This window comes from Astyanax mexicanus, chromosome 12 (assembly GCF_023375975.1).
Source record: "Astyanax mexicanus isolate ESR-SI-001 chromosome 12, AstMex3_surface, whole genome shotgun sequence".
NCBI classification, from domain to species: domain Eukaryota; kingdom Metazoa; phylum Chordata; class Actinopteri; order Characiformes; family Acestrorhamphidae; genus Astyanax; species Astyanax mexicanus.
The window spans coordinates 189328-214545 of record NC_064419.1 but is presented as its reverse complement, the minus strand read 5'-3'; the positions used below and the strand labels follow the sequence as shown (position 1 = coordinate 214545).

The window sequence follows — 25218 nt, the reverse complement described above, 5'->3', positions numbered from 1 at the left end:
TTTTGTTTTATTAAATAATTTGCACAATAATGCTCCTCTAAATTTTAGTGTAAGCTAATTAAAAGGATTTGTATTAAACCTTGTTTTAATATAAACACTTACATTTGAACAGTTAAGTTAGCAGCTCAGAAAATAATATTTGCAAATATATTATATAAACATATAGACCAAGCAGTTAATCACAGGATCTACAGGATCTACAGGTTTCAGGTGTCACAACCAGTGTGCAAATATATTTTACAAAAAGTCAATAAAAAAGAAGCGATTAATTGCAGCAGCTTAAACTCATTTAAATTATATTAAGTTGATTCAACTTAAAGATCTCTGTTTAAATGTAATTGTGGTTCACTCAACTCAAAAACGTGCATCTGGTCCTCACAAAAGTAGCAAAACGTGTATAAACACACACACACACACACACACTATCCCGGGACAGCGTGCCAAAAACCCCGCCTACGATGCTGCATCATCACCGACATCATCAGCCCTAGCCCCGCCCCTTCCCGCGCGCGACCAGGAGGGGATAAAGGCTCGCGGGTCCTCTGTGGGCAGCAGTAGAGTCTCGCGCGCTCAGAGCGGCTCACCTGTGGATTAGAGGGGAGGATCTTCACCTGCGCTGATCTGAGATCTGAGATCTAAAAGAAGGAGCTGAAGGTAAGAGCAGGTCTGAGATCAGTCTTCTTAATGCTCTTAATGTTTTGGCAGGTTATATTGGCTGTGGGTCAGTGAGGGGGTTTATCTGAGGGAGGGGCTCAGTCTGACTGATCCTGATACCGCAGAGTTACATCAACAAACTCCTCACTATTGTAACTATACTCTATACTCATACTCTATACTCTATACTCTACACATACTATACTCATACTCTATACTCTATACTCTACACATACTATACTCATACTCTATACTCTACACATACTATACTCATACTCTATACTCTATACTCTACACATACTATACTCATACTCTATACTCTATACTCTACACATACTATACTCATACTCTATACTCTATACTCTACACATACTATACTCATACTCTATACTCTACACATACTATACTCATACTCTGTACTCTATACTCTACACATACTATACTCATACTCTATACTCTACACATACTATACTCATACTCTATACTCTATACTACTGTAACCATACTCTAGAACAGGGGTTCTATGCTGGACCCACATTCATAGAATACAAACCAAACTAACCAAACTTGCTTCAAAAAACAATTTAAACATAAATATGCACGCAAAGTGTATTTAAGAGCATTTTTAAGAAACTATGGAGTAACATGATCTAGAACTACATGTATAAAAGTTAAATAAGTTAAATAAGACCATTAATTTAATATTTCACTTCTCTGCATTCAGAAATCATTAGTAAGAAATTCTCTCTCTAGCTCTATCCGGTCAGGATTAGTTTCTCAGGGTGTTCTGGGTAATTTTTTCTTTTATGGGGGGGTTTTATCCTCTGTGATTTTATTCCCGTCCAGAACGATCATGTAGGTGTTTTTCTCAGACGTCCTCTGAGAAAATTACAGGCTGAATTATCTACTGTTTTTCTCTGAACTCCGTGCTCCTCCGGTAATTTTAGTCCCGTCCGGACGCACATCTCTGAGTTTCGTCTCCTCACCTTTAATAAAATAGATATTTGTCCACTGTCGCGCACCGTAATTACAGTTTGGATGCACCACGGTTTCCATGGAGATCCACGTTAAAAAAACACAAGAGCGAGTGGAAATGGAGGAGCTACTGAACTCCGTGATGTGACCGAGAAAAAAGCCTAAAAACTCACTGATCCTCCTGTTTTTCAATTGCAGTCCAGATGCAGGAGTTTTATCACTAAAGAGTAGAAGTGTGACATTTATGTATATTGTCCCACCCCTACTGCATAGTGCTGCATTTTAAATGCTTTTCATTGAGCATTTGCAGTTTAGCCTGTTGTGTGGATGTTTGAGTGCATGTTTTAGCTCTCTCTCTTTCTTTCTTTCTTTCTTTCTCTCTCTCTCTCTTTTTCTTTCTCTTCTCTTTCTTTTCAGTCTTTTGTTTTCTCACACACTTTCACACACAGCTGTGTTACTCAGCGGTGAGTCAGCGAGCGGCTTTCAGTGTAAATCTCTCTCCCTCTCTTTCTCTCTGCCTGAGCTCTCTCTCTCTCTCTCTCTCTCTCTCGCGCTGTCTCTGGTTTAGAGAGGAATGCTGGTAATTGCTGTGAGAGTTCCGCTCGGTGTTCCTGGTTATCAGGGATGAGACCCTCTATCTGTTCTTATCTCTGGGAGGGAATGCAGAACCCATTACTGTGTAAACTGTGCGGACAGGATCTTCTCAGACCATTCTCATCTCAACATCTCATCTCAACATCTCACCCACCACTTACTGAGTTATTATCACAATATGCTGCCCACAATATCAGTGATATCACAATACTGTGATTCTGCAATCAAGAAATAATACGCTCGAGGTTCGTGCTATAACCTGTAATATCGGCGCTGCTGTGCTGCAGTTATAGGTTATAGCAAAAACCTTGAGTGTATTATAGCGATTATTATACCACAGTTCCATTATCGCTGTTTATTGAAAGATTTTAAAGAGTTAAAGAGGAGGAGAAAATAGGATCTGTTTGGTTATAAAAACTCCGTCAGTTAAATTAGTTCCATTGCTGCTCTGTTTGTAGCTGTGCTGTTTGGCTTGTAAGCGCTGCTGCATCGTTGCTAGGTTACCTGTATGTGGTGGAGTAATACGTACATGGAGAGCTTCGATACAGTGCCATTACTGGCTGATAACAGCACTCATAGAACGCCTTTCAGCCAATCACATTGCAGGATCGGAACTAACTGTAGTATAATACTGGATATATCACAAGACAATTCTGTATGATATTCACAGCGTCTGTGTTTCTGAAAAAGATACTCATAAATAATACTCATAAATAATGAAATACCAGCCTGGGCTTCAGCATATAAGTGTGTCTGCATTCCTGTGTCTGTGTGTGTGTGTTGGTGTGTGTGTGTGTGATGGTGTTTTATGAGAGTGTCTTTACAGGCTTTGCTTTAGTCAGCAGGTTCACAGCATGCTCTACTGCGCAAGCTTTGTCTGTGTGTGAGTGTGTATGTGAGTGTGTGTGTGAGTGTGTGTGTGAGTGTGTATGTGAGTGTGTAGGTGTGTGTGTGAGTGTGAGTGTGTGTAGTCTTAAGTCTGGTTCTGGTACTGAAAATGTCAAACACATAAACACACCAAAAATGAAGGTTGCACTTCAGTTTCTGAATCAGTTTCTCTGATTTTGCTATTTATAGGTTTATGTTTGAGTAAAATGAACGTTGTTGTTTTATTCTATAAACTACAGACAACATTTCTCCCAAATTCCTAATAAAAATATTCTCATTTAGAGCATTTATTTACAGAAAATGAGAAATGACTGAAATAACAAAAAAGATGCAGAGCTTTCAGACCTCAAATAATGCAAAGAAAACAAGTTCATATTCATAAAGTTTTAAGAGTTCAGAAATAATCAATATTTGGTGGAATAACCCTGATTTTTAATCACAGTTTTTTTTTCATGCATCTTGGCATCATGTTCTCTTCCTCCACCAGTCTTACACACTGCTTTTGGATATCTTTATGCTGCTTTACTCCTGGTGTAAAAATTCAAGCAGTTCAGTTTGGTGGTTTGATGGTTTGTGATCATCCATCTTCCTCTTGATTATATTCCAGAGGTTTTACATTTGGTAAAATCAAAGAAACGTATTTTTTCAGAGCTGTGTATCATGGCTCATTCCCTACATCTAGAAGTAGAGGGTGATGGAAAAATGTGTAAATTAAATTGAAATGTTTTTTTAGCAGAGTACTGATGAAATATCACTAAATCACAGCTCAGGCTGGAATGCAGAGGGTGATTTAAAGGGTTTCTGAGATTTCTTATAATTCTTATAAATTCTCGTCTTATAGTTATATATTGTGAATAATTGTTAAGAAAGTAATAAGATCACTGTAACCATATAAAACATCAGAGCAGTTAAATATACAGTGCTGTATGATCACAGGAGCAGAATCACTAAAATGAATGCAGGCCTGCAAAGCACTGTAAGATGATACTTAATGTGTGTGTGTGTGTGTGTGTGTGTGAGTGTAGTGTGTGTGTAGTGTGAGTGTGTAGTGTGTGTATGTGTGTCTGTCTGTGTTCTTTGTTGTACAGAATGACTCAGCTGTCCTCCTGTACACGTGTTTCTGCTCCATCACTGTTTGGTGCAGTTTTTCTTTCTTTCTTTTCTGATCCCTCTCTCTCTCTCTCTCTCTCTCTCTCTCTCTCTCTCTCTCTCTCTCTCTCTCTTCTGCTCTCTGCTAACAATGTGTCTCTGTTCTGCTTCTGCAGCCTGAGACAGGATGCAGATTACCCCCCTAACCCTACCCACACACACACCCACACCCACACACACACACACACACACCCACACACACCCACACACACACACACACACACACACGCACACTTTTGCATTGGGAGGCACAGATGTATGTTGTGTATATTTGTGGTGTATATATTCTGTATTCTATTTAATGACCATAAACCAACTTCAGAAACCAGTGGGAGAGTTTCTCCACTGAATTAAAAAAGGCATTTAATTCACTCAGACGTTTCTGTGGCTCAGGAATACCACTGCTGTCTACTCACTCTAAAACCCAGACAGCTTTAAATGTGTGAGAGAGAGAATAGAGAGAGACAGATAAAAAGAGAGAGAGAATAACGGAGGAGAAGAGCGCTGTGGGTTGGTGGTGATGGTCTGTTAGTTTTGGGGGGATTTTCCAAGAAAATTTCTCCAGGAAGAAACAGATGTTCAGTTTGATCCAGCTGTAGAAAGGTCACAGTGTGTGTGTGTGTTATGTGTGTGTTGTGTGTGTGTGTGTGTGTGTGTGTGTGTGTGTGTGTTATGTGTGTGTTGTGTGTGTGTGTGTGTGTGTGTGTGAGATCACTCTCATGTCTTAGTGACCATATGTTTCCTGCAGTGGGTGAACACGCTGTCTGTGTCTCACATCCTTTATATTTAAAGTAAACAGAGTTAACCCTTTACTGTAATGTAGTTTCTTCAAACACAAGATTAAAATACCCCCCCCCGACAGAGGAAAAGTAAAATCTACATAAATATACAACTTTAAAAAACTTCAGTTTCTGAATCAGTACACACTGCTTTTGGATAACTTTATGCTGCTTTACTCCTGGTGTAAAAATTCAAGCAGTTCAGTTTGGTGGTTTGATGGTTTGTGATCATCCATCTTCCTCTTGATTATATTCCAGAGGTTTTTAATTTGGTAAAATCAAAGAAACTCATCATTTTAAGTCTCTTATTTTGATATACAGTATATATATATATATATATTTATAAATGATTGAGTTATTTAAAGGGACATGCTGAGTGGTGTTGTGTGAGAGGGATCAGTCTGTGCTGCCTGTCTGAACTTGGTCTGTTAGAGAATCTCATTCCATTCTTTTGGAGTCACTCTCAGAGTTTCCAGTGGAGCCCGGAGGAGAAAAAGCTCTGCAGTGTTTAATATCAGACTCAGCAGCTCTACTTTATTAGAGTTACACTGAATAAGAGAAAGATAAAGCAGCTTTTTTATTTAACACACAAATCCTCTCAGCTTAAGTGATCACAGGTGAGAAGAGTGCTGCAGAGCAGTGATACTGCACAGCATACTTTTCCTGTCATTACGATAGCAAAGACACACCCTGTATTAAGCTGCAGGGTTCGTCTATAGATCACTAAATTAGAGCCCTGTGTGTTTGGGGACATTGTGGAATCTGCAAAAGGCTCTGAATTGTTTGTTACTGAACAGATAAACCCAGTTCTATTGTTTACTGATTAAAAACTATTGATCCCTATCACATTAGTTATTAAAATAAATGTTAGATCAATTCTGAATTAATGCTATAATTATGCAGAGTCTGTAGAGTTGTTTTTGAAGTGAGCTTAGCTTTTCACTTCCTTTTAACAGCCTGAGTGTGTGTGTGTGTGTGTGTGTGTGTGTGTGTGTGTGTGTGTGTGTGTGTGTGTGTGTGTATGTGTGTGTGTATGTGTGTGTGTACGTGTGTGTGTGTGTGTGGGGGGGGGGGGGTCAGTCTGACTCACTCTGCTCTGCTGACCTGATTTTGGGTGAAGTTTTGCTCCATGCTTTAATTTCTTTTCTCTGATTTCTGTCTCTTGTCTCGTGTTTATGGATGTAGATCAGAGCTATACGTTCAGGTTATGATTTTAATAAGTTTTAATATCAGTTCTATATTAGTTCTTGTATCACTTTTATCTGCAGAGTGTTTTATTTTGTGTTTTTACTCATAGTTCTGAGGAGGAGCTTTTACATAAAGGCTGCTAACTTCTTTATTTATCCTGTACAGTGGAGGAAACTCTTGCGCTTCCTTTCCTGGGGCGGTCCTGATGAGAGCCAGTTTCATCACTTCAGTTTCTTTTTCTTTTTTTTTGCCTTTTACAGAGTGACCATGGGCTGCTTTTCTAAACAGTGCTCTCTTTTATTTGATTCAAATATTCACAATCATGCACCATTTATCATGTATTGTTCCTCTGTAAATGATGAGCTACTTTGTGTTGGTTTATCACCTAAAATCTCAATGAAATATGTAAATATTTATGTTTGTGGTTGTAAGGAGACAAAATGTTAAAATCAGGATGGAGGATTGGGGGTGTTGGGGTGGGATCTTGCTGATGGCTGATGTTTGATATCAGAATGACGACTCTGTGCTGTTATATATGATCATTTCTGCTGTTTGATGTGATAAATGTGTGTGTATGATATCTGTATGATATATGTATGATATATGTATGATATCTGTATGATATATGTATGATATATGTATGATGTCTGTATGATATATGTATGATATATGTATGATGTCTGTATGATATATGTATGATATATGTATGATGTCTGTATGATGTCTGTATGATATATGTATGATATATGTATGATGTCTGTATGATATATGTATGATGTCTGTATGATATCTGTATGATGTCTGTACATCACTCTGGTCTTTACTTATGAAGATCAGAGCAGCAGTATCAGGATACAGAGTCTGAATAGTGAATTCTTGATCAGCTGTCGTCTGTAGAGCTGATCGTGTGTCTGTTTAATATGATGAAGCGATGTCTGACCTTATTGAGAATGTTGTTCTTACCTGTTATATTTACCTGTTATAAATACCTTCAGACATGTACTAACAGGGGTTGAGGGGTGGAGTTTCGCTCTGAGACAAGCCGAATGCCCCTCGGCTACCTCTGGGTTATTTTTATCAGTTTTGATGATTTAATGGTGTATTATTATAGATCTGCAGTGTGTAGCAGCAGAACTCGAGCAGCTCTGTGACTCAAACTGTTTTAGTTTCTGATCTGTGAATCAGCAGCTCCAGAAATCCCCTATAAACACCGTCCCTCCCCGACAATACTGCTAATTATCATCTGCAGAACTTCCCGTATTTAATCCTGTTTATCTGTGTTTTCTCAGCTCATCACCCGTAAACCTGAGAGACATCATGAGTCTAATAATCCAGAATCTGCTGCTGCTGCTGCTTGTGCTCCTCCACTGCTCTTCAGCTGAGAGGGTAAAACTCTCACACTCCTCCCTGCAGTGCAGCGCTGCACCATATATCACTATCACACCATCATCACAATGAGCACCAGCGTTTTCTTTCTTTATTTATTTTCTACAGTAGATTAATCTCTCTCTCTCTCTCTTTCTCTCTGTTTTTCTCAGCAGCTGATCCACAGAGTGAGGAGAGGAACTCGTATTTACAGAAGTGAGTCTAAACCCCAGCCTTTCACCCATTATACTGAAATATTATAAACGCAGTAGAATATTAAATATATAAAGTGTGTAAGAGTGAAAATGTAGCTCCACTTTACAGCAGATCCACTTACTGCACTCCCTGCTGCACTAGAGGGAGCCACACTACCAGCTTACACTACTCACACCATTCACACTACTCACACTACCAGCTCACCCAGCTCACACCATTTACACTACTCACACTACCAGCTCACCCAGCTCACACCATTCACACTACTCACACTACCAGCTTACACTACTCACACTACCAGCTTACACTACTCACACCATTCACACTACTCACACTACCAGCTTACACTACTCACACTACCAGCTCACACCATTTACACTACTCACACCATTTACACTACTCACACTACCAGCTCACCCAGCTCACACCATTTACACTACTCACACTACCAGCTTACACTACTCACACCACCAGCTCACCCAGCTCACACCATTTACACTACTCACACTACCAGCTCACGCCATTTACACTACTCACACTACCAGCTTACACTACTCACACCATTCACACTACTCACACTACCAGCTTACACTACTCACACTACCAGCTTACACTACTCACACCATTCACACTACTCACACTACCAGCTTACACTACTCACACTACCAGCTCACACCATTTACACTACTCACACCATTTACACTACTCACACTACCAGCTCACCCAGCTCACGCCATTTACACTACTCACACTACCAGCTTACACTACTCACACCATTCACACTACTCACACTACCAGCTTACACTACTCACACCATTCACACTACTCACACTACCAGCTTACACTACTCACACTACCAGCTCACACCATTTACACTACTCACACCATTTACACTACTCACACTACCAGCTCACCCAGCTCACACCATTCACACTACTCACACTACCAGCTTACACTACTCACACCATTCACACTACTCACACTACCAGCTTACACTACTCACACTACCAGCTCACACCATTTACACTACTCACACCATTTACACTACTCACACTACCAGCTCACCCAGCTCACACCATTTACACTACTCACACTACCAGCTTACACTACTCACACCACCAGCTCACCCAGCTCACACCATTTACACTACTCACACTACCAGCTCACGCCATTTACACTACTCACACTACCAGCTTACACTACTCACACCACCAGCTCACCCAGCTCACACCATTTACACTACTCACACTACCAGCTCACGCCATTTACACTACTCACACTACCAGCTCACGCCATTTACACTACTCACACTACCAGCTTACACTACTCACACCACCAGCTCACACTACTCACACCATTTACACTACTCACACTACCAGCTCACCCAGCTCACCCCATTTACACTACTCACACTACCAGCTTACACTACTCACACTACCAGCTTACACTACTCACACTACCAGCTTACACTACTCACACTACCAGCTCACCCAGATCACACCATTTACACTATTCATACTACTCACACTATTTACACTACTCACACTACCAGCTCACACTGCTCACTCCTAGCCAGTTTTGGATCTCTGTGTGTCTTTATTATTTATTGTTTGTTTTATTTGGCCTCTTCTTTCTGTGCCTCTTTGTTTCTCTGATTTTCACTTCGTCTCTCTCTTTTTCTTCTGTCTCTCTCTGTCTCTCTCTCTCTCTCTCTCTGTCTCCCTCTCTGTCTCTCTCTCTCTCTCTCTCTCTGTCTCCCTCTCTGTCTCTCTCTCTCTCTCTGTCTCTGTCTCTCTCTCTCTCTCTCTCTCTGTCTCTGTCTCTCTCTCTCTCTCTGTCTCTCTGTCTCTGTCTCTGTCTCTCTCTCTCTCTCTCTCTCTCTCTGTCTCTGTCTCTCTCTCTCTCTCTGTCTCTGTCTCTCTGTCTCTGTCTCTCTCTCTCTCTCTCTCTCTCTGTCTCTGTCTCTCTCTCTCTCTGTCTCTGTCTCTCTGTCTCTCTCTCTCTCTCTCTCTGTCTCTGTCTCTGTCTCTCTCTCTCTCTCTGTCTCTGTCTCTCTGTCTCTCTCTCTCTCTCTCTCTGTCTCTCTCAGTTCAGTTCAGTTCAGTTCAGAGGTGCTTTATTAGCATGAATGTAATTACATACACTATTGCCAAAGCAATTAATAATACAAGTAAACAGACGTTATAAAATAATAAAAATAATAATAAGTAAATACTAACAATAATAACAAAAATAAAATACATAAGTAAATCTACAGATTAGAGAGAAAAAAAAAAAAAACAGTAATATTAAAAAGGTTGAGTTATTAATAAAGAAAAGAAGTAAAAGTAGTAATAAAGCATGTTAAAGTTAGATTAATAGAAGTGAAAGTAATAGTACAGAACGTATTACAGATATAAGTACAGATATTAGTGATTGGTGGACGGTCTCACTGGTTGTCTCTCAGGTTGTGACAGGCTGTAATGTATTGGGCAGCGAGTGTGATCAGCTCTCTGCTCTCTCCCAGTATGTAGGGCAGTTTGTGTGTATTAGTGCAGTGTAGGAACTCGGGGGCGACGCTGCTAAATTTCCTATAATATAAACTCCTGATGGAGTGGTATTTTGGACACTCTGTGAGGAAGTGCAGCTCTGTCTCCACCACTGCCAGCTCACAGTGAGAGCACAGTCTGGCCTCTCTGGGTGTCCAGTTCTGCCTGCGCCGGCCGGCCTCCACGGCCAGGCTGTGCTCACTGAGTCTGTACATGCTCAACATCTTTCTCAGTTTTCTATCTTTAATTTCTGTCAGGTAATCTGCCAGAGTGTATTCTCGGTTCAGAGCCGAATAGCACTGCAGTCTGTGCTGCTGTTTTACTGTCTCAGTCCAGTGTGTGATGTATTTCTGTTTTTGTTGGGTAATAATTTGGTTGGGTTTAATGTTTTGGGCGAGTGTGTAGTGGGGCTGGGTGGTGTGTGTGATGTCAGTGTGTGTTAGGTCAGTGAGATTCAGGATCAGCTGGGTTAGGGGACTCCTCTGGATGTTCAGCTCTTGGCAGGTCAGTGCTTTATAGTGGAGTGAGTGGGGGTCACTAGATTTAATGTGCTTCCAGAAGTTTATGGCTCTTTTTTGAATGTTAATTATTAGAGGGTACTGTCCTAATTCTGCTCTGCAGGCCGTGTTCGGGGTCTTCCTCTGCACACTGAGGAGATTCCTGCAGAACTCTGTGTGCAAAGTTTCAACTGGGTGTTTGTCCCAGTTTAAAAAATCATTTTGAGTGAGGGGTCCCCAAACCTCACTACCATACAATGCAATGGGTTCTATTATTGATTTAAATAATTTTAGCCAGATTTTAATGGGAATTTCAAATTTAAAAGATTTTTTAATGGCAAAAATAGCTCTTCTCGCTTTTTCTTTGAGCTCCTTCACAGCCAAGCCAAAACTTCCAGTATAACTGAACGTTACACCCAAATATGTGTATGTTTTAGTATATTCAATATTTGTGTTATTAATTTTAAAATTAAAATTCCCCTGACTTTTTGTCCCTTTTTGAAACACCATGATTTTGGTTTTTTGGTGGTTTATTTTCAAAGCCCATGTGTGACAAAAGTCCTCCAGTACTTTGAGACTTTGTTGTAGTCCCTCTCTCGTAGGGGACAGTAAAACGAGGTCGTCTGCATAAAGAAGACATTTGACCTCGGTGTCACCCAAAGTAAGACCAGGTATATTACTGGATTGATCCAATTTTTCTGCCAATTCATTAACATATAAATTAAACAGAGTGGGGCTCAGACTACAGCCTTGTCTTACTCCTCGTGACTGTGGAAAGAAGTCTGTTCTGAGATTTTCAATTTTAACTGCACATTTACTTTGTGAGTACATCGATTTAATTACATCATATGTTCTCCCCCCAACACCATTCTCAATAAGTTTATAAAATAATCCGGTATGCCAAATTGAGTCAAAAGCTTTCTGGAAATCCACAAAGCAGGTAAAGATTTTGTGTTTATTTTGAGTTACATGTTTATCAATGAGCGTGTGGAGGGTGAAAATGTGGTCTGATGTTCTGTGGTTGGGTAAAAAGCCAATTTGATTTTTACTCAGAACGTCATGTTCTATTAGAAATTGTGTAATTCTGCTGTTCAGGATGCTGCAGAATATCTTACCTAGGTTACTACTTACACAAATTCCTCTGTAATTGTTTGGGTTAAATTTATCTCCGGTTTTGAAAATAGGGGTTATAAGTCCTTCATTCCACGTAGTTGGGAAGTGGCCGACATTTAAAATAAAATTAAATAGTTTTAAGATAGCCAATTTGAATATATGATTTGTGTTTTTTAACATTTCATTTAACACACCATCTGTTCCACAGGCTTTTTTAGGCTGAATATTTTTTAGTTTTTCCTCTAATTCCTTTTCTGTAATTGGGAAGTCGAGGGGGTTCTGGGAATTCTTAATAATTGTTTCAAATGCCTGTAGTTTTTCAGATATTTCAAATTGTTTTCTATTTATTAATGGAGTACTGTACAATTTTTCAAAATGATTTCTCCATGTATTTCCATTAATGATTGTTAATTGTTCATGATCTGTTCGGTTTAATGATTTCCAATGATTCCAGAATGAATTAGAATTAATTGATTCTTCTAAATTGTTAATTTGATTTTGTATATGTTTGTATTTTTTAATTCTTAGCGTATGTTTGTATTCTTTAAGTGCTTCACAGTACTTTGTGCGTAATTCCTGATCATGAGGTTCTCTGTGTTTCTGATTGGATAACCTTCTTAGTTCTTTCCTCTTGTTTTTACAGTCCTGATCAAACCATTTGTTTTCTTGGGTCTTTTTGGGTTTGTTTTTTCTAATGCTTAAATTTGAAATTTGGATGGCACGGTCAAAAATTCTGTTTAAATGTTCCACAGCCATGTCAACTCCCTCTGCATTCTGAGGAAAGGTGTGAGATAGAAAGGAGTTAAGGAGTGTCTGGATTTGCTGGCTGTTAATTGCGTGAATATATTTTTCAGCACTGTCCTGAGTCCATCTGGGAGGTAGTTTAAATTTGAAAAGTTTGCAGGGATTTTGCCAATTATCATTCCCAACTGGTTTGTTTAGATATACAGTAATTTGGCTGTGATCAGAGAGAGGTGTCAGTGGCTTGACTGTGAAGGCTCTCAGGAAGGTTGTGTCCAGATCTGTTATTATATAATCTACAACACTGTTGCCAAGAGCTGAGCAGTGTGTGAACTTACCGAATGAGTCACCTCGCATTCGTCCATTCACAATGTACAGACCCAGGCTTCGACAGAGCTGCAGTAGGTTTCTTCCATGTGAATTTACTGATTTATCGCAGTTTTCTCTGGGGGAGTGAGTACCAAAATGTATATCATCTCCTGTAATGAAATGATCTCCTTTTGTGCTGATAAAGTCAGGTTGCTCTCCTGTTCGAGCGTTTAAGTCCCCACAGATCATTACATGGCCTTGAGTTTGGAAATGACTAATTTCGCTTTCTAAATTTTGGAAGGTTTCTTCTTTAAAATAGGGGGATTCTGCTGGGGGGATGTATATTGCACAAATAAATAAATTTTGGGGGGTTGAAATTGCCTGTTTGTTAAGTTTTATCCACAAATAATCTTCTCCTTTTTTTACTATTTCTATAGAATTTGTTAGTTCTGATTTAAACCAAATAAGCATTCCCCCCGAGTCCCTACCCTGAGAAACGCCTGTTAACTTGGTGGAAGGAATAACCAATTCTCTGTGGTCTGGAGGACAACCAGTGGGACCGTCTCCTTTACACCATGTCTCCTGCAGTACCAAAATATCAATATCCTTAATTTCATTTATAAATTCAGGGTTTCTGCTTTTTAAATTAAAAAGAGAAGAGTTCAAACCCTGAATGTTCCAAACTGAAATTTGAAATGATGCCATTCTTTATGAAATAAAAGGTATGCTATTCTAATCATAGACCATGTCCCATCAGACGTGTGCAGATGTGACTGAGCATCTGCTGTATGTCTCTGAGTTCGGACATATTAGCGTTTGCTGTTCCTCTGACGACCTGAGCGTAGGTCAGGGGTCCAGGCCTGGTCTGGAGCTGCTGGGTAGTTGATGGTGGGACTGGTGCATGGGGGGAACCTGTGGTGTGTGCTGGTGCTGATGTATGTGCAGGAACAGGGTTCCTCTGGATTCTCCTCTGCATGCCTGGCTGTGGTGGGTGATGGTAGGTGTGGTGCTGAGGTGTCTGATGGGGGGCTTGTGATGCTCCTCCTCCAGGTCTTGGGGTGTGTTGTGATGACCGTGTTCTCTTGAGGTTTTGTTCAGCAGTGTACTGGATAGCCCTGCGGGTCAGTGCAATGTCCTTCAGCGTTTTTGCAAATGTAGGCACTACATTTTTAAAAAGGTGGACGTGATCATAGAGGCAGGTGGTATCCAGAGTCGGGTGATGGGCCAGGTGGGTGTTTGGCCGGAGAGCACATTCCCTGGAGATGCTGGCGTTGATTTTCTGGATGGTGTAAGGGTGAAAATCTTTGCGAGGCAGCAGTGTTGAGATGATAATTTTTGAATTAGAGAAGGTGTTGTTGGCCTTCTCGATTACTGCTCTCAGGGAGGTGGCCACTCTCTCTTGCTGACTCCGGAGGTCGTTTGTCCCGGTGTGGATTATAATGTGGGTCGGTGACCCTAGTTTTTCTTCTGTGAGGAGCTCCAGTGCTTTTTTAGTGGTTGGGCACCAGAGTTTTACCACTCTGTGTTTGGGAAATAGTTTTTTCTCATTAATGAATTTCCCGTTGGAATCGATTAACAGAGCAATGTCACATTGCCCTGGATTTCCCTCCTCTCTCTCAGTTTCCTGGATGTTGGACTCCACATGTGCTTGCTGACTGGGTGGAGTCTGCTGAGAACTGGTGACTGGAGCAAGTGAAGGCTGTTGAGAGTCGATGGTTGGAGCAAGTGGAGGTGGTTGAGAGTTGGTGGAGGTTGAGGGTGAGGGCTGAAGTTGGGTGGTTTGAGCTGATGGAGGGCTCTGATGTTGACTGAAGGAGAGCAGCTGTTGTGTCAGACTCTGTACTGTGTTGTCTCTCTGCTTTAGCTCCTCTCTCAATGCAGACATCTCCTTTCTGTAGGTGTGTCTGTCCTCCTCTATGATCATTTTTAGATCTTTAACTTGTTCTCTCAGTGCTGTCAACTCTTTTTCGGAGCTGTCCTTGTCCAGCTTTGGTTGATTGTAAGACTGCTGCTTTAGGACCATCTCTCTGAGTTGTACTAACTCGATTTCTAAGCGTGTAAAGTGCTCTTTCATTGAGGTGATGGAGGTGTAAAGTGAAGTCTGCTGGTTCTGTTCTGTGTCCTCCTGCTCCTGAGCTGGGGGCTCTGGGGGGTCTGTTGTAGTGTTCTGTAGATCTGCCTTGTCTTCCTGCAGTGTGTTTACAGTGAACTTTTCTTTCTTTGCAATTTCTTTAAGATTATTAAAAGAGTCCTGGAACACACTGGGGTTTCCCTGCACCATGACAGTACCATTTTTATAAATGTTCACTGTGGCCATAATTGTCTCTGTGTCTGTTGGGTCCTTTATTTTTATTTTCCACCCATTACAGATCCCTTCTTTTTTCACAGAGGAGTAGTGACTTAGCAGAGCTTTATGCCATGAGCTGGGGTGTTCTGAATAAAAGATGAGATTGCTGATTTCCCCAGTCTTATAAAAATCAGCAAACAGAGTTTCAGGATTCTCCTTTAGCAGATTCTGTTTAAACTGTTTCCTGGCCGTTTCACTTTTCAGTTCAGGAGGGTAAATGACAGGGCAGTACTGTACTGGGCCACAGAGTTGATCCACATCCTCCACAGGGCAGAGAGGGACAGGGGACAGTTCTGATTGGCTCATCCTGGACACCTTATATGGGTAACTGATGGCTCGGAATGTTGAGGGTTTTTGATTGTCAACCCTCCAACTGTCACTTTAGCTTTAGCATTTAGCTCATATTCATAGCTAAAACGCTTAAATATAGTATTTCTTCCTCTTATTTTCAATGTTTTTAGTGAAAAAGTCACTCACAGTACTGCAGATGCTGTTTGTTGAAAATTCTGATAGAGATGTATGTTCCTCTCAGTTTCTCCCTCCTGTAGTGATCTCTCTCTCCCTGCTCTGCTTTGCCTGAAGGTGAAGTCTCTTCTTGTTTTGATTCAATATCTTTCAAATATCTTATTGAATTTCTTGATTTCTGTCCTAAATATTTTACTTTTTACTTGAATTTACGTTATCCAAGTATTATTACAGATTTTCTTAATGTTTCTCTCACTTTAAAACAAAAAAAAAGAGAAAAATCTGGGAGCTCACACAGATATGACTTATCCTTAGAACTCTCTCTCTCTCTCTCATACTCTCTCTCTGTCTGTCTCTCTCCGTCTCTGTCTCTCTGTCTCTCTCTCTCTCTCTCTCTGTCTTTGTTTGTTGGACAGAAATCTTATTGTAACAGATGTTGTGGTTTTGTCTGTTTGACCGTCTTTGTGTTCTTTTTTCTGTGTGTGTGTGTGTGTGTGTGTGTGTGTGTGTTAGATCCCTGTGTGGATGTGTATTCGGGAGCAGTGAGGGAGACGGGGGAGACGTGGTTGAGGTGGAGAGGACAGTTGGTGGAGTTCTGCCGCTGCTCCCCGGGAGGAACCTCACACTGTCACTACACACCAATCACTAGTGAGTGACTCACACACACACACACACACTCACACACACACACAGTTAACCTATCACGCTCAACCCTGCCTCCATTTCCGTAGCTGCAAATTATTAAACAATGACTTTGTTCAGTTTTTATTTTATTTTGTTATTTAAAAGCCCCGGAAGTTTACTGCTAACTGTTGTACCATTTATCAGATCTGAAGCTTAAATAGTAAAAAGTAAATGTTTTAAAACTTGTGAGAAGCTCTAATAAAGATGAACTGGATCTTAAAGACAGGAAAAAACACAAAATAACAACAAAACAAAACAAACAAAAGATCAGCCTCAAAACAGTTAATCATCATTTTCTTTGTTTTTTAGATGAAAATCATTCAGACTCTCAGTTACACTTTGTGTTGAGAATTGTGGGTAAATGTTGAGGTAAAGCACTCTGGGTATTTCACTGATTCTGATACTGCAGATTAAAATAGCAGCACAGGTGAGCTGCAGTCTGAAACACCTGAGAGGAGGAAGCAGGAACTGATATTCTTCACCGCGTGATAAAACCAGGCTCAGGTTCAGGTTCTGTTTATAAATATGTGTAAAATGTAAAATGAGACGCCGGCTGCTGTAGGTAAAATTCCTTCACCTCCCTCAGATCACTGATTTCCTGCTGATAACCCAAAACCACGTCGTTTCCTCGTGGAGGAGAAACGATTCAGGCAGATTTGGGTCGAGCGGTAAAGTGGTAAAATAAGTCTGATTTAGGAGTTATTTTACTTATTTTTAGAGTACAGCAGGAAGGTGTGAAATGGTTAATTATATAAATGCATATCAAATATTTGTTCAGTTTACAGCCGAAATAAAGTGTTCTAATACTTTTGAAGGGGACAGTATAATAATATTAACTCTGATTCTCCTGTTTCTCTGCAGCGTGTTATAAATCTCGATGTTATAACGGAGGAACCTGTAAAGAGGCCGTGCGCTCAGGTGACTTCATCTGTCTCTGTGCACCAGGATTCACTGGAAACCAGTGTGAGATCAGTGAGTACACACACACACACACACTCACACTCACACACACACTATTTTATTTTATTATTCTATGTTGTAAATATTGTTCTTTGTATATGAGTGAGAACCTGCACACAAGTGGTTTACTCACCTGTCCTCACCTGACCTCACCTGACCTCACCTGTACTCACCTGACCTCACCTGTACTCACCTGTACTCTGTGAGATCTTATACACACACACACGTATTCATACAGTGCAACATCACACACACACACACACACACACACACACACACACACACACACACACACACAGCAAATAATCTACTGATGGTAAGTAAGGACTGGTTGGGGCACGCCCATTATGCAAATAATTACACCGTTATTAATATAATTATTAATATATTAATATATAATATATAATAATTATTAAACCTGAATTAGTTAAAATTACACTTTGAGAGTAAAAATAAACTCTTCACTTTTTGCTGCGTGTGTGTGTGTGTGAGTGTGTGTGTGTGTGTTTTATATTGTGTTGGACTCATTTAAACATAAAATCAGTAAGTGTATTTAATCAATGGAGCAGAAGAGCTGAAAACTCTCTGCTTTGCAATTGCAGTGAAAATCCTTAAATTAATCCTTAATTATATAATTTTCTACTCCATGTATTACTCCTATTAAAGTCATATCCAGTGTAACTATAGGAAAAAAACACATTTATATGTGTTGATGGTTAATATGAATATATATATATGCTGTGTTTTGTAATGTTAATTTACTGTAAATTTACTGTAAATTGTAAGTGTTGTAGTTTTGTTATGACAGTGTTTTATATATTGTGTTATATATTTCTGTGTTAGATCTGAGTGAGAAGTGTGTGGTCGGGTCGGGGTCTAGTTATCGTGGGACCTGGAGTCTCTCCAGATCTGGTAAAGAGTGTATTAACTGGAACTCCACCTCCCTCAGAGGAAAACTGTTCACGGCCCGGAAACCCGACGCTCTGAACCTGGGGCTCGGAAATCACAATTACTGCAGGTATATACCCGGATTATATACTACACTTATAAACAACACTATAATATACAACCCTAATATACAACTATAATATACAACACTTTAATATACAACATTCAGCAACAGTGTTCATTTTAATGTTTAGAAAACATTCTGATAAACAAAAACACCAGAGTTAATAAATGTAAAATAAAGATCAGAGCAGTACAGAGTTAAATTCTGTACTAAACTAACACTAAACGTGTTTCTCAGGAATCCAGACGGAGACGCCAAACCCTGGTGCTACGTTTACGGAACGTCCAGCATTAAATGGGAATTCTGTTCTGTAAAAAACTGCACAACAGGTGAGACACAACACACACACACACTCACACACACACACACACACACTCACACACACACACTCACACACACACACACACTCACACACACACACACACACTCACACACACACGTACACACACACACACGTACACACACACACACGTACACACACACACACACACACGTACACACACACACACACACGTACACACACACACACGTACACACACACACACACACACACACACACACACACACACACACGTACACACACACACACACACACACACACACACACACACACACGTACACACACACACACGTACACACACACACACACACACACACACACACACGTACACACACACACACACACACACACACACACACACACACGTACACAGACAGCTGATGACAGGTTTCCTTTAGGTAGTTTGAGGAGGAATTTAAAGGGAAATTCATTTCCTTCATTAAAGCTCTCAGTTATTTTTGTCTCGCTCTCCAAAATACAAGGAAATACCAATATAAAAAATATTACATAATATAGTTGTGATTAATAAAATACATTTTTAAATAATTGACTTAAACCTCTGATATAAATATAGTTTAAATTTGCCAATCTAACATTTATTATTTTATTTACATTTAACTCTGCTGTTTTGTTTTGGGTCAAACTGATGAAAGTTTGAAGATCTAGGAAAATTGTTTTTGGGTTCTCAAACTGAGCCGGAAACACCATTATTATTCTTGATAAATGAACATAACAGGAGGATTAAATTACCCTTTATTAAAAGTGTGAATAATTGTGATTAATTCATTCTTTTTATTGATTGACACTGCTAATTTAATCATTATTATATTATATTATTATTATGTAACGCTGTGTGTGTGTGTGTGTGTGTGTGTAGCCCCGGTGGAGTGTGTGCAGGGTGCGGGACAGGCGTACAGGGGGACGCAGTCGGTCAGTAGGAGCGGGGTGAAGTGTTTGTCCTGGGACTCTCCCGCCGTCTCGCACAAGATTTACACGTCCTGGAGACAAAACTCACGAGAACTCGGCCTCGGCAGCCACAACTACTGCAGGTACACACACACACACACACTATACACACACACACACACTGTACACACACACACACTATACACTCACACTATACACACACTACACACACACACACACACACACTATACACTCACACACACACACTATACACTCACACACACACTCACACTATACACACACTACACACACACACACACTGTACACACACACACACACACACACTGTACACACACACACACACACACACACTGTACACACACACACACACACACACTGTACACACACACACACACACACTATACACCCACACACACACACACACACACACTATACACTCACACTATACACACACTACACACACACACACACACTGTACACACACACACACACACACACTGTACACACACACACACACACACACACACACACACACTATACACTCACACTATACACACACTACACACACACTATACACACACTACACACACACACACTATACACACACTACACACACACTATACACACACTACACACACACACTGTACACACACACACACACACACTGTACACACACACACACACACACACTGTACACACACACACACACACACACACACACACACTGTACACACACACACACTATACACTCACACACACACTCAGTGTCCTCTCTTTGACCCCTCAGAAACCCGGATGGTGATCTCGGGCCCTGGTGTCACGTGTATAAGGGCAGCAGACTGACGTGGGAACTGTGTAACATCACCAAATGCCGTAAGTCTGACCCGTTACCATGGTGACATAATATTATGGTCAGTGGTCAGAGCCGCCTTCATTAACACAAACCCAGACTACACACGACTCAGTGTGATCATCACATTCCAGAACCCCCCCCCGTCTGTGAGTTTACCCCTCACCACTGATCTCTGATCAGCTCCTGTAGAGCTGAAAGTTAAAGGGAAATGAATCATCTGTTAGAATAACTGATAATCTTTTTTCTCCACAGCGAGGAAGCCCCCCACCATCACCACCCTCGGCCCAAGAGCCCCTAAACCAGGCAGCCGAGGTGAGACACCCACCTGTAGCTCTTCCCAAAATTAGATAAAAAGATGATGTGATAATCATACAAACTGAAGATATGGCAACCATGTTTAGTTAAATACACCTGTTGATGAATATAACATATTTATATAACATATATAACAAGTCAGAAACTCCAGAGGTATACACTCACTTTAGTCCTATCCGGTAAGGATTAGGCTTCTGGGGTAATTTTCTAATTTATGTTTTTTATTCCCGTCCAGAACGATCATGTAGGTGTTTTCTCAGACGTCCTCTGAGAAAATTACAGGCTGAATTATCTACTGTTTTTCTCTGAACTCCGTGCTCCTCCGGTAATTTTAGTCCCGTCCGGACGCACATCTCTGAGTTTCATCTCCTCACCTTTAATAAAATAGATATTTGTCCACTGCCGCGCACCGTAATTACACTTTGAGCGCGCCACAGTTTCCACGGAGATCCACGTTAAAAAAACACGAGAGCGAGTGGAAATGGAGGAGCTACTGAACGCCCTGATGTCATGTGACATATCAAAGACTAATCACTAATATCTCTCTCTCTCTCTCTCTCAGGTGGGTGTGGTCAGCGCTCTGCCGGGTCTCTGCCGGTGTTCAGGATTCGGGGGGGGCAGGTCAGTGATATCCGGGAGCAGCCGTGGCAGGCGGCTATCACCGTGTACCGCCCGCGCTCACAATCACACAACTTCCTGTGCGGCGGCGTCCTGATCGAGTCCTGCTGGGTCCTGTCTGCAGCGCACTGCTTCCAGGAGGGGTGAGTTCCTCACCTGTATCAGGTGTTTATCATCAGGTGGAGGTGATTTACTGTTCCTCCTGTAGTTACTATACTAAATGAAGCTTTACTGTAATTAAACTCTGATTAATGAAGGTTTATAGTAGATGTGTGTGATGGGAAATGGTGTGTGTGTGTGTGTGTGCAGGTATAACGCAGGCCGGCTCCGCGTGACCCTCGGACGCACGTTTCGGCTGCAGAACTCCAGCTCTGAGCAGATCTTTGATGTGGAGAAATACTGGATTCATGAACAATATAATGATGAGACTTATGATAACGACATCGGTGAGCATCACGTTTATCACTATTTCCTTTTATGAAAGATAATAGTTAATGCTTTTAAAACACACTAATCTTTAATGGTTTGTTAAAAGCAATCTGACAAGTGGACTGTGTTTAATAGAAAACATAAAACTGCTGTTTTTAACCCATAAAACCTGAATAATGAATAAGTTTAAATATCTGTGATTATAACAGTAGAATAACTGTAATTGTGATGATTATGATGTGTTTCTGTATCTGCAGCTCTTCTGAAGCTGAGCAGTGATGTGGGGATCTGTGCGGTCAGTTCTCCGGAGGTGCTGCCGGTCTGTTTGCCGGATCCCGGCGCGGTTTTCCCGGAGCAGACGGAGTGTGAGATCTCGGGATACGGGAAGGAGGAGGAGTGTAAGGGTTTAGTTGTTGGTTTTGAATTTTACACGTGATTAAAGACGTTTACAGGATGTTTTATTGAATCCGTTTGTCTCTGTGTTTCTCAGTCTCTCCGTTTTATTCGGACCGCGTGAAGCAGGGTCACGTGCGCTTATGGCCGGAGAAAAACTGCGTGTCTGAGAAACTCTCCGGACGATTGGTCACCAAAAACATGCTGTGCGCCGGAGATACGAGGAACCGCGACGACGCCTGCAAGGTAATTAAAATCACATGATGTGAGAAATGTGAAATATCTCACTCGTGTTTCTCAAACTATTTAGCATTTTCATTTTTCATTCCACCTTAAATAAAGCAGCTAAAGCAGCAGCTTCTGGCTCTGCTAGATCAGATCATAAAGATGTGTCTCATTTTTAGTTATTCCACCTTAAATGCTGCCGTGGCTACAGGGGGGTGAAATTGATTAAATAGTTAATGCATTATCTTTTTAAGCTAATTGCAGTGAATGAAGCTAAAAAACAATTCCTTCATTTTGTCATTGCTATAAATAGATTAAATAAATATATATTAATATGTAAATATGTATTAATTACAGAAATTCAGCGACACTATTTTTAAACACATTTTATAGTTAGTTAGCCTAATGTGTCCATGCTTTTATGTACATTTCTGAATAAAGTAAAGTCTAAGTCTTATATAATCATGTTTTTAACAAATAAACTTATTGAACAGTTAATTTATATTTATGTTATATTATATTTATAATTATTAAAGGTTACGCTCAGTAAATAACGATCTCTGTGTGTCTCTGTTTCTCTCTGTGTGTCTCTGTGTCTCTCTGTGTCTCTCTGTGTCTCTCTGTTTCTCTGTGTCTCTCTGTGTGTCTGTCTCTCTGTGTCTCTCTGTGTCTCTCTGTGTCTCTCTGTGTCTCTCTGTTTCTCTGTGTTTCTCTGTGTGTCTGTCTCTCTGCAGGGCGACTCTGGAGGTCCTCTGGTGTGTCAGAAGGATGGCAGGATGAATCTGGTGGGGTTGATCAGTTGGGGGGATGGATGTGGGAAGAAGGACACGCCGGGAGTTTATACCCGAGTTATTAATTATTTATCCTGGATCAGCAGCAAAATCAGATCCAACAGATAAAAACATCTAATGAGACTCGAAATCAAAGAGGAGGAAGAAATGCTCTCCGTTACATTGAATCCAGAACTGCTGATCTGAGATCAGGATCATTCAGGATCCGCCGCAGTCTGGAGTATTAGGAGTAATGTGTAACAGCAGGCCTGTCATCATAATCACTTTATCGATTTATCACACGATAAATAAACAACTGCGCTGCTTTATTCTCTCCTCTGCTCTCAGACACACAGTGCAGTTTTACTGCTGCTGAAGTCTTTCACACTGTTCAATCCAGCAGCTCCTTAAACGGCTCGTTACACAGCTCGTTACACAGCTCGTTAGAGAACTAATTAGACAGCTCGTTATACAGCTCGTTCTGATATATATATGTGATCAATCCATCATTCAGTTATTTATTGCCTTATCTGACTCAAACTCAGCCAGAGCTTCAGCACAGCAACATCTCTAACCTGATCCTGATCCATATTTACAGCACAGCAGACCACAGCTCTCTCTTTATATGATAAAAGTCCTCTGATCCACGACTCCAAGCAGGTTGAGAGGAGATCCCTTTAACGATATTGAGCTGTTACATTGATTTGATTTAGAATAGTGTTTTTATTTTATTTATTTATGTAGAATATATAAAAAATGTAATATTCCAATTCCATTAAATTATGTAAAAATTACCATAAAATAATTTATCGCAGTAAATCAGCTGAGGATCAACATATCGTCCATTAAAAAGTGAAAAGTGTTATAGTGACAGGCCTCCTGTGAGCACGTTTCACTACTCGCTTCAGTTTATAACACACAGTGATCTTCTGTATCCTGATGAAACTGAGATGAAAGTGTTTAAAAGCCTTTAATTCTGACCTTTAACCTCTGACCCAGTGAGAGTGTAAAACCATGTCGGTGCTTCTCGTTCATCCAGTGAAAAACAGGCAGCTCTTCATCACCAGAGTCCTACAGAAATACAGCAGTCAAACCGTCACACTCCTCTTCTCTCTCTCTCATTCAGTGTGTTTCTTTCTTTCTATGATTTTTCTACATTATAAATTTAATATTAAAGACCTTTATCCAGCTCATCCCAGTTAAATCACCTCAAATCACCTTAATCTCAGTTCATCAGCTTTAGATCAGGAGATTAATGTAGAAAATACATTAAATAAAATAAAGTTAAATCACTGAATGAGAAGAGAGTGTGTTAAACTATAGACTGGTGTAAAAGGGATGATTGTTTTTGTGCAGTAGTGGGATGTAGCAGTACATATTCAGGATGGAAATGCTACAGACCTTTTCATATGTAAATATTTATTATTATACATGAAATAAAATGCAGAGAAATATTAATGTAGTGGAAATGTAGTATTTTTTCCTGTAAATTGTAAAAACTAATGTTAATTAATTTACATAAAAACTTCTGTTTTATTCTTTTCTAAAACCTTTTTTAGCACTAAGAATCTGCAGGATCGGACACAGTCAGAGAAATGGAAAAAAATGACATTGATTTGGGTTGATCCCAGATATAACCTGTGTGTGTGTGTCAGTGTGTGTGTGTTCATTGTACTTTTTGTCCCGTTGTATTTTAATTAGCATTAAATTTAATTGGTGCTTTTTGCTTTTCTCCATATTTTTTCATAATGTTCTGCTTTTTAAGATCATATTTATCTATTTATCACTACAGATGTTATAACATGTTATATTCTGTTACAGGAAGTTATTAGTAAGTTATTATTCATTTCATGAATTTTATTATACTTTGTAATGAAATGTTAT

At 40.2% G+C, this 25218-nt stretch overlaps 1 protein-coding gene across 3 annotated transcripts; it reads left to right on the top strand.

Moving 5' to 3' along the window:
* The first annotated feature begins 532 nt into the window (after positions 1 to 532).
* Positions 533 to 24796, top strand: plat (plasminogen activator, tissue). 3 transcript variants are annotated; one of them, XM_049486242.1, is made up of 15 exons: positions 533 to 654; positions 7517 to 7613; positions 7769 to 7808; positions 16322 to 16456; positions 17354 to 17464; positions 18296 to 18470; positions 18702 to 18793; positions 19682 to 19853; positions 20519 to 20604; positions 20837 to 20896; positions 21462 to 21660; positions 21827 to 21963; positions 22204 to 22344; positions 22437 to 22585; positions 23299 to 24796. In XM_049486242.1, the coding sequence occupies exons 2-15, from the start codon at positions 7545 to 7547 to the stop codon at positions 23461 to 23463; spliced, it is 1731 nt and encodes a 576-aa protein (XP_049342199.1). In that variant the 5' UTR covers positions 533 to 654; positions 7517 to 7544; the 3' UTR covers positions 23464 to 24796. The 3 variants fall into 3 exon arrangements, with proteins under 3 accessions (XP_049342199.1, XP_049342197.1, XP_049342198.1); XM_049486240.1 differs by having other exon boundaries at positions 7766 to 7808; XM_049486241.1 differs by having other exon boundaries at positions 538 to 664; positions 7766 to 7808.
* The last annotated feature ends 422 nt before the right edge of the window (positions 24797 to 25218 follow it).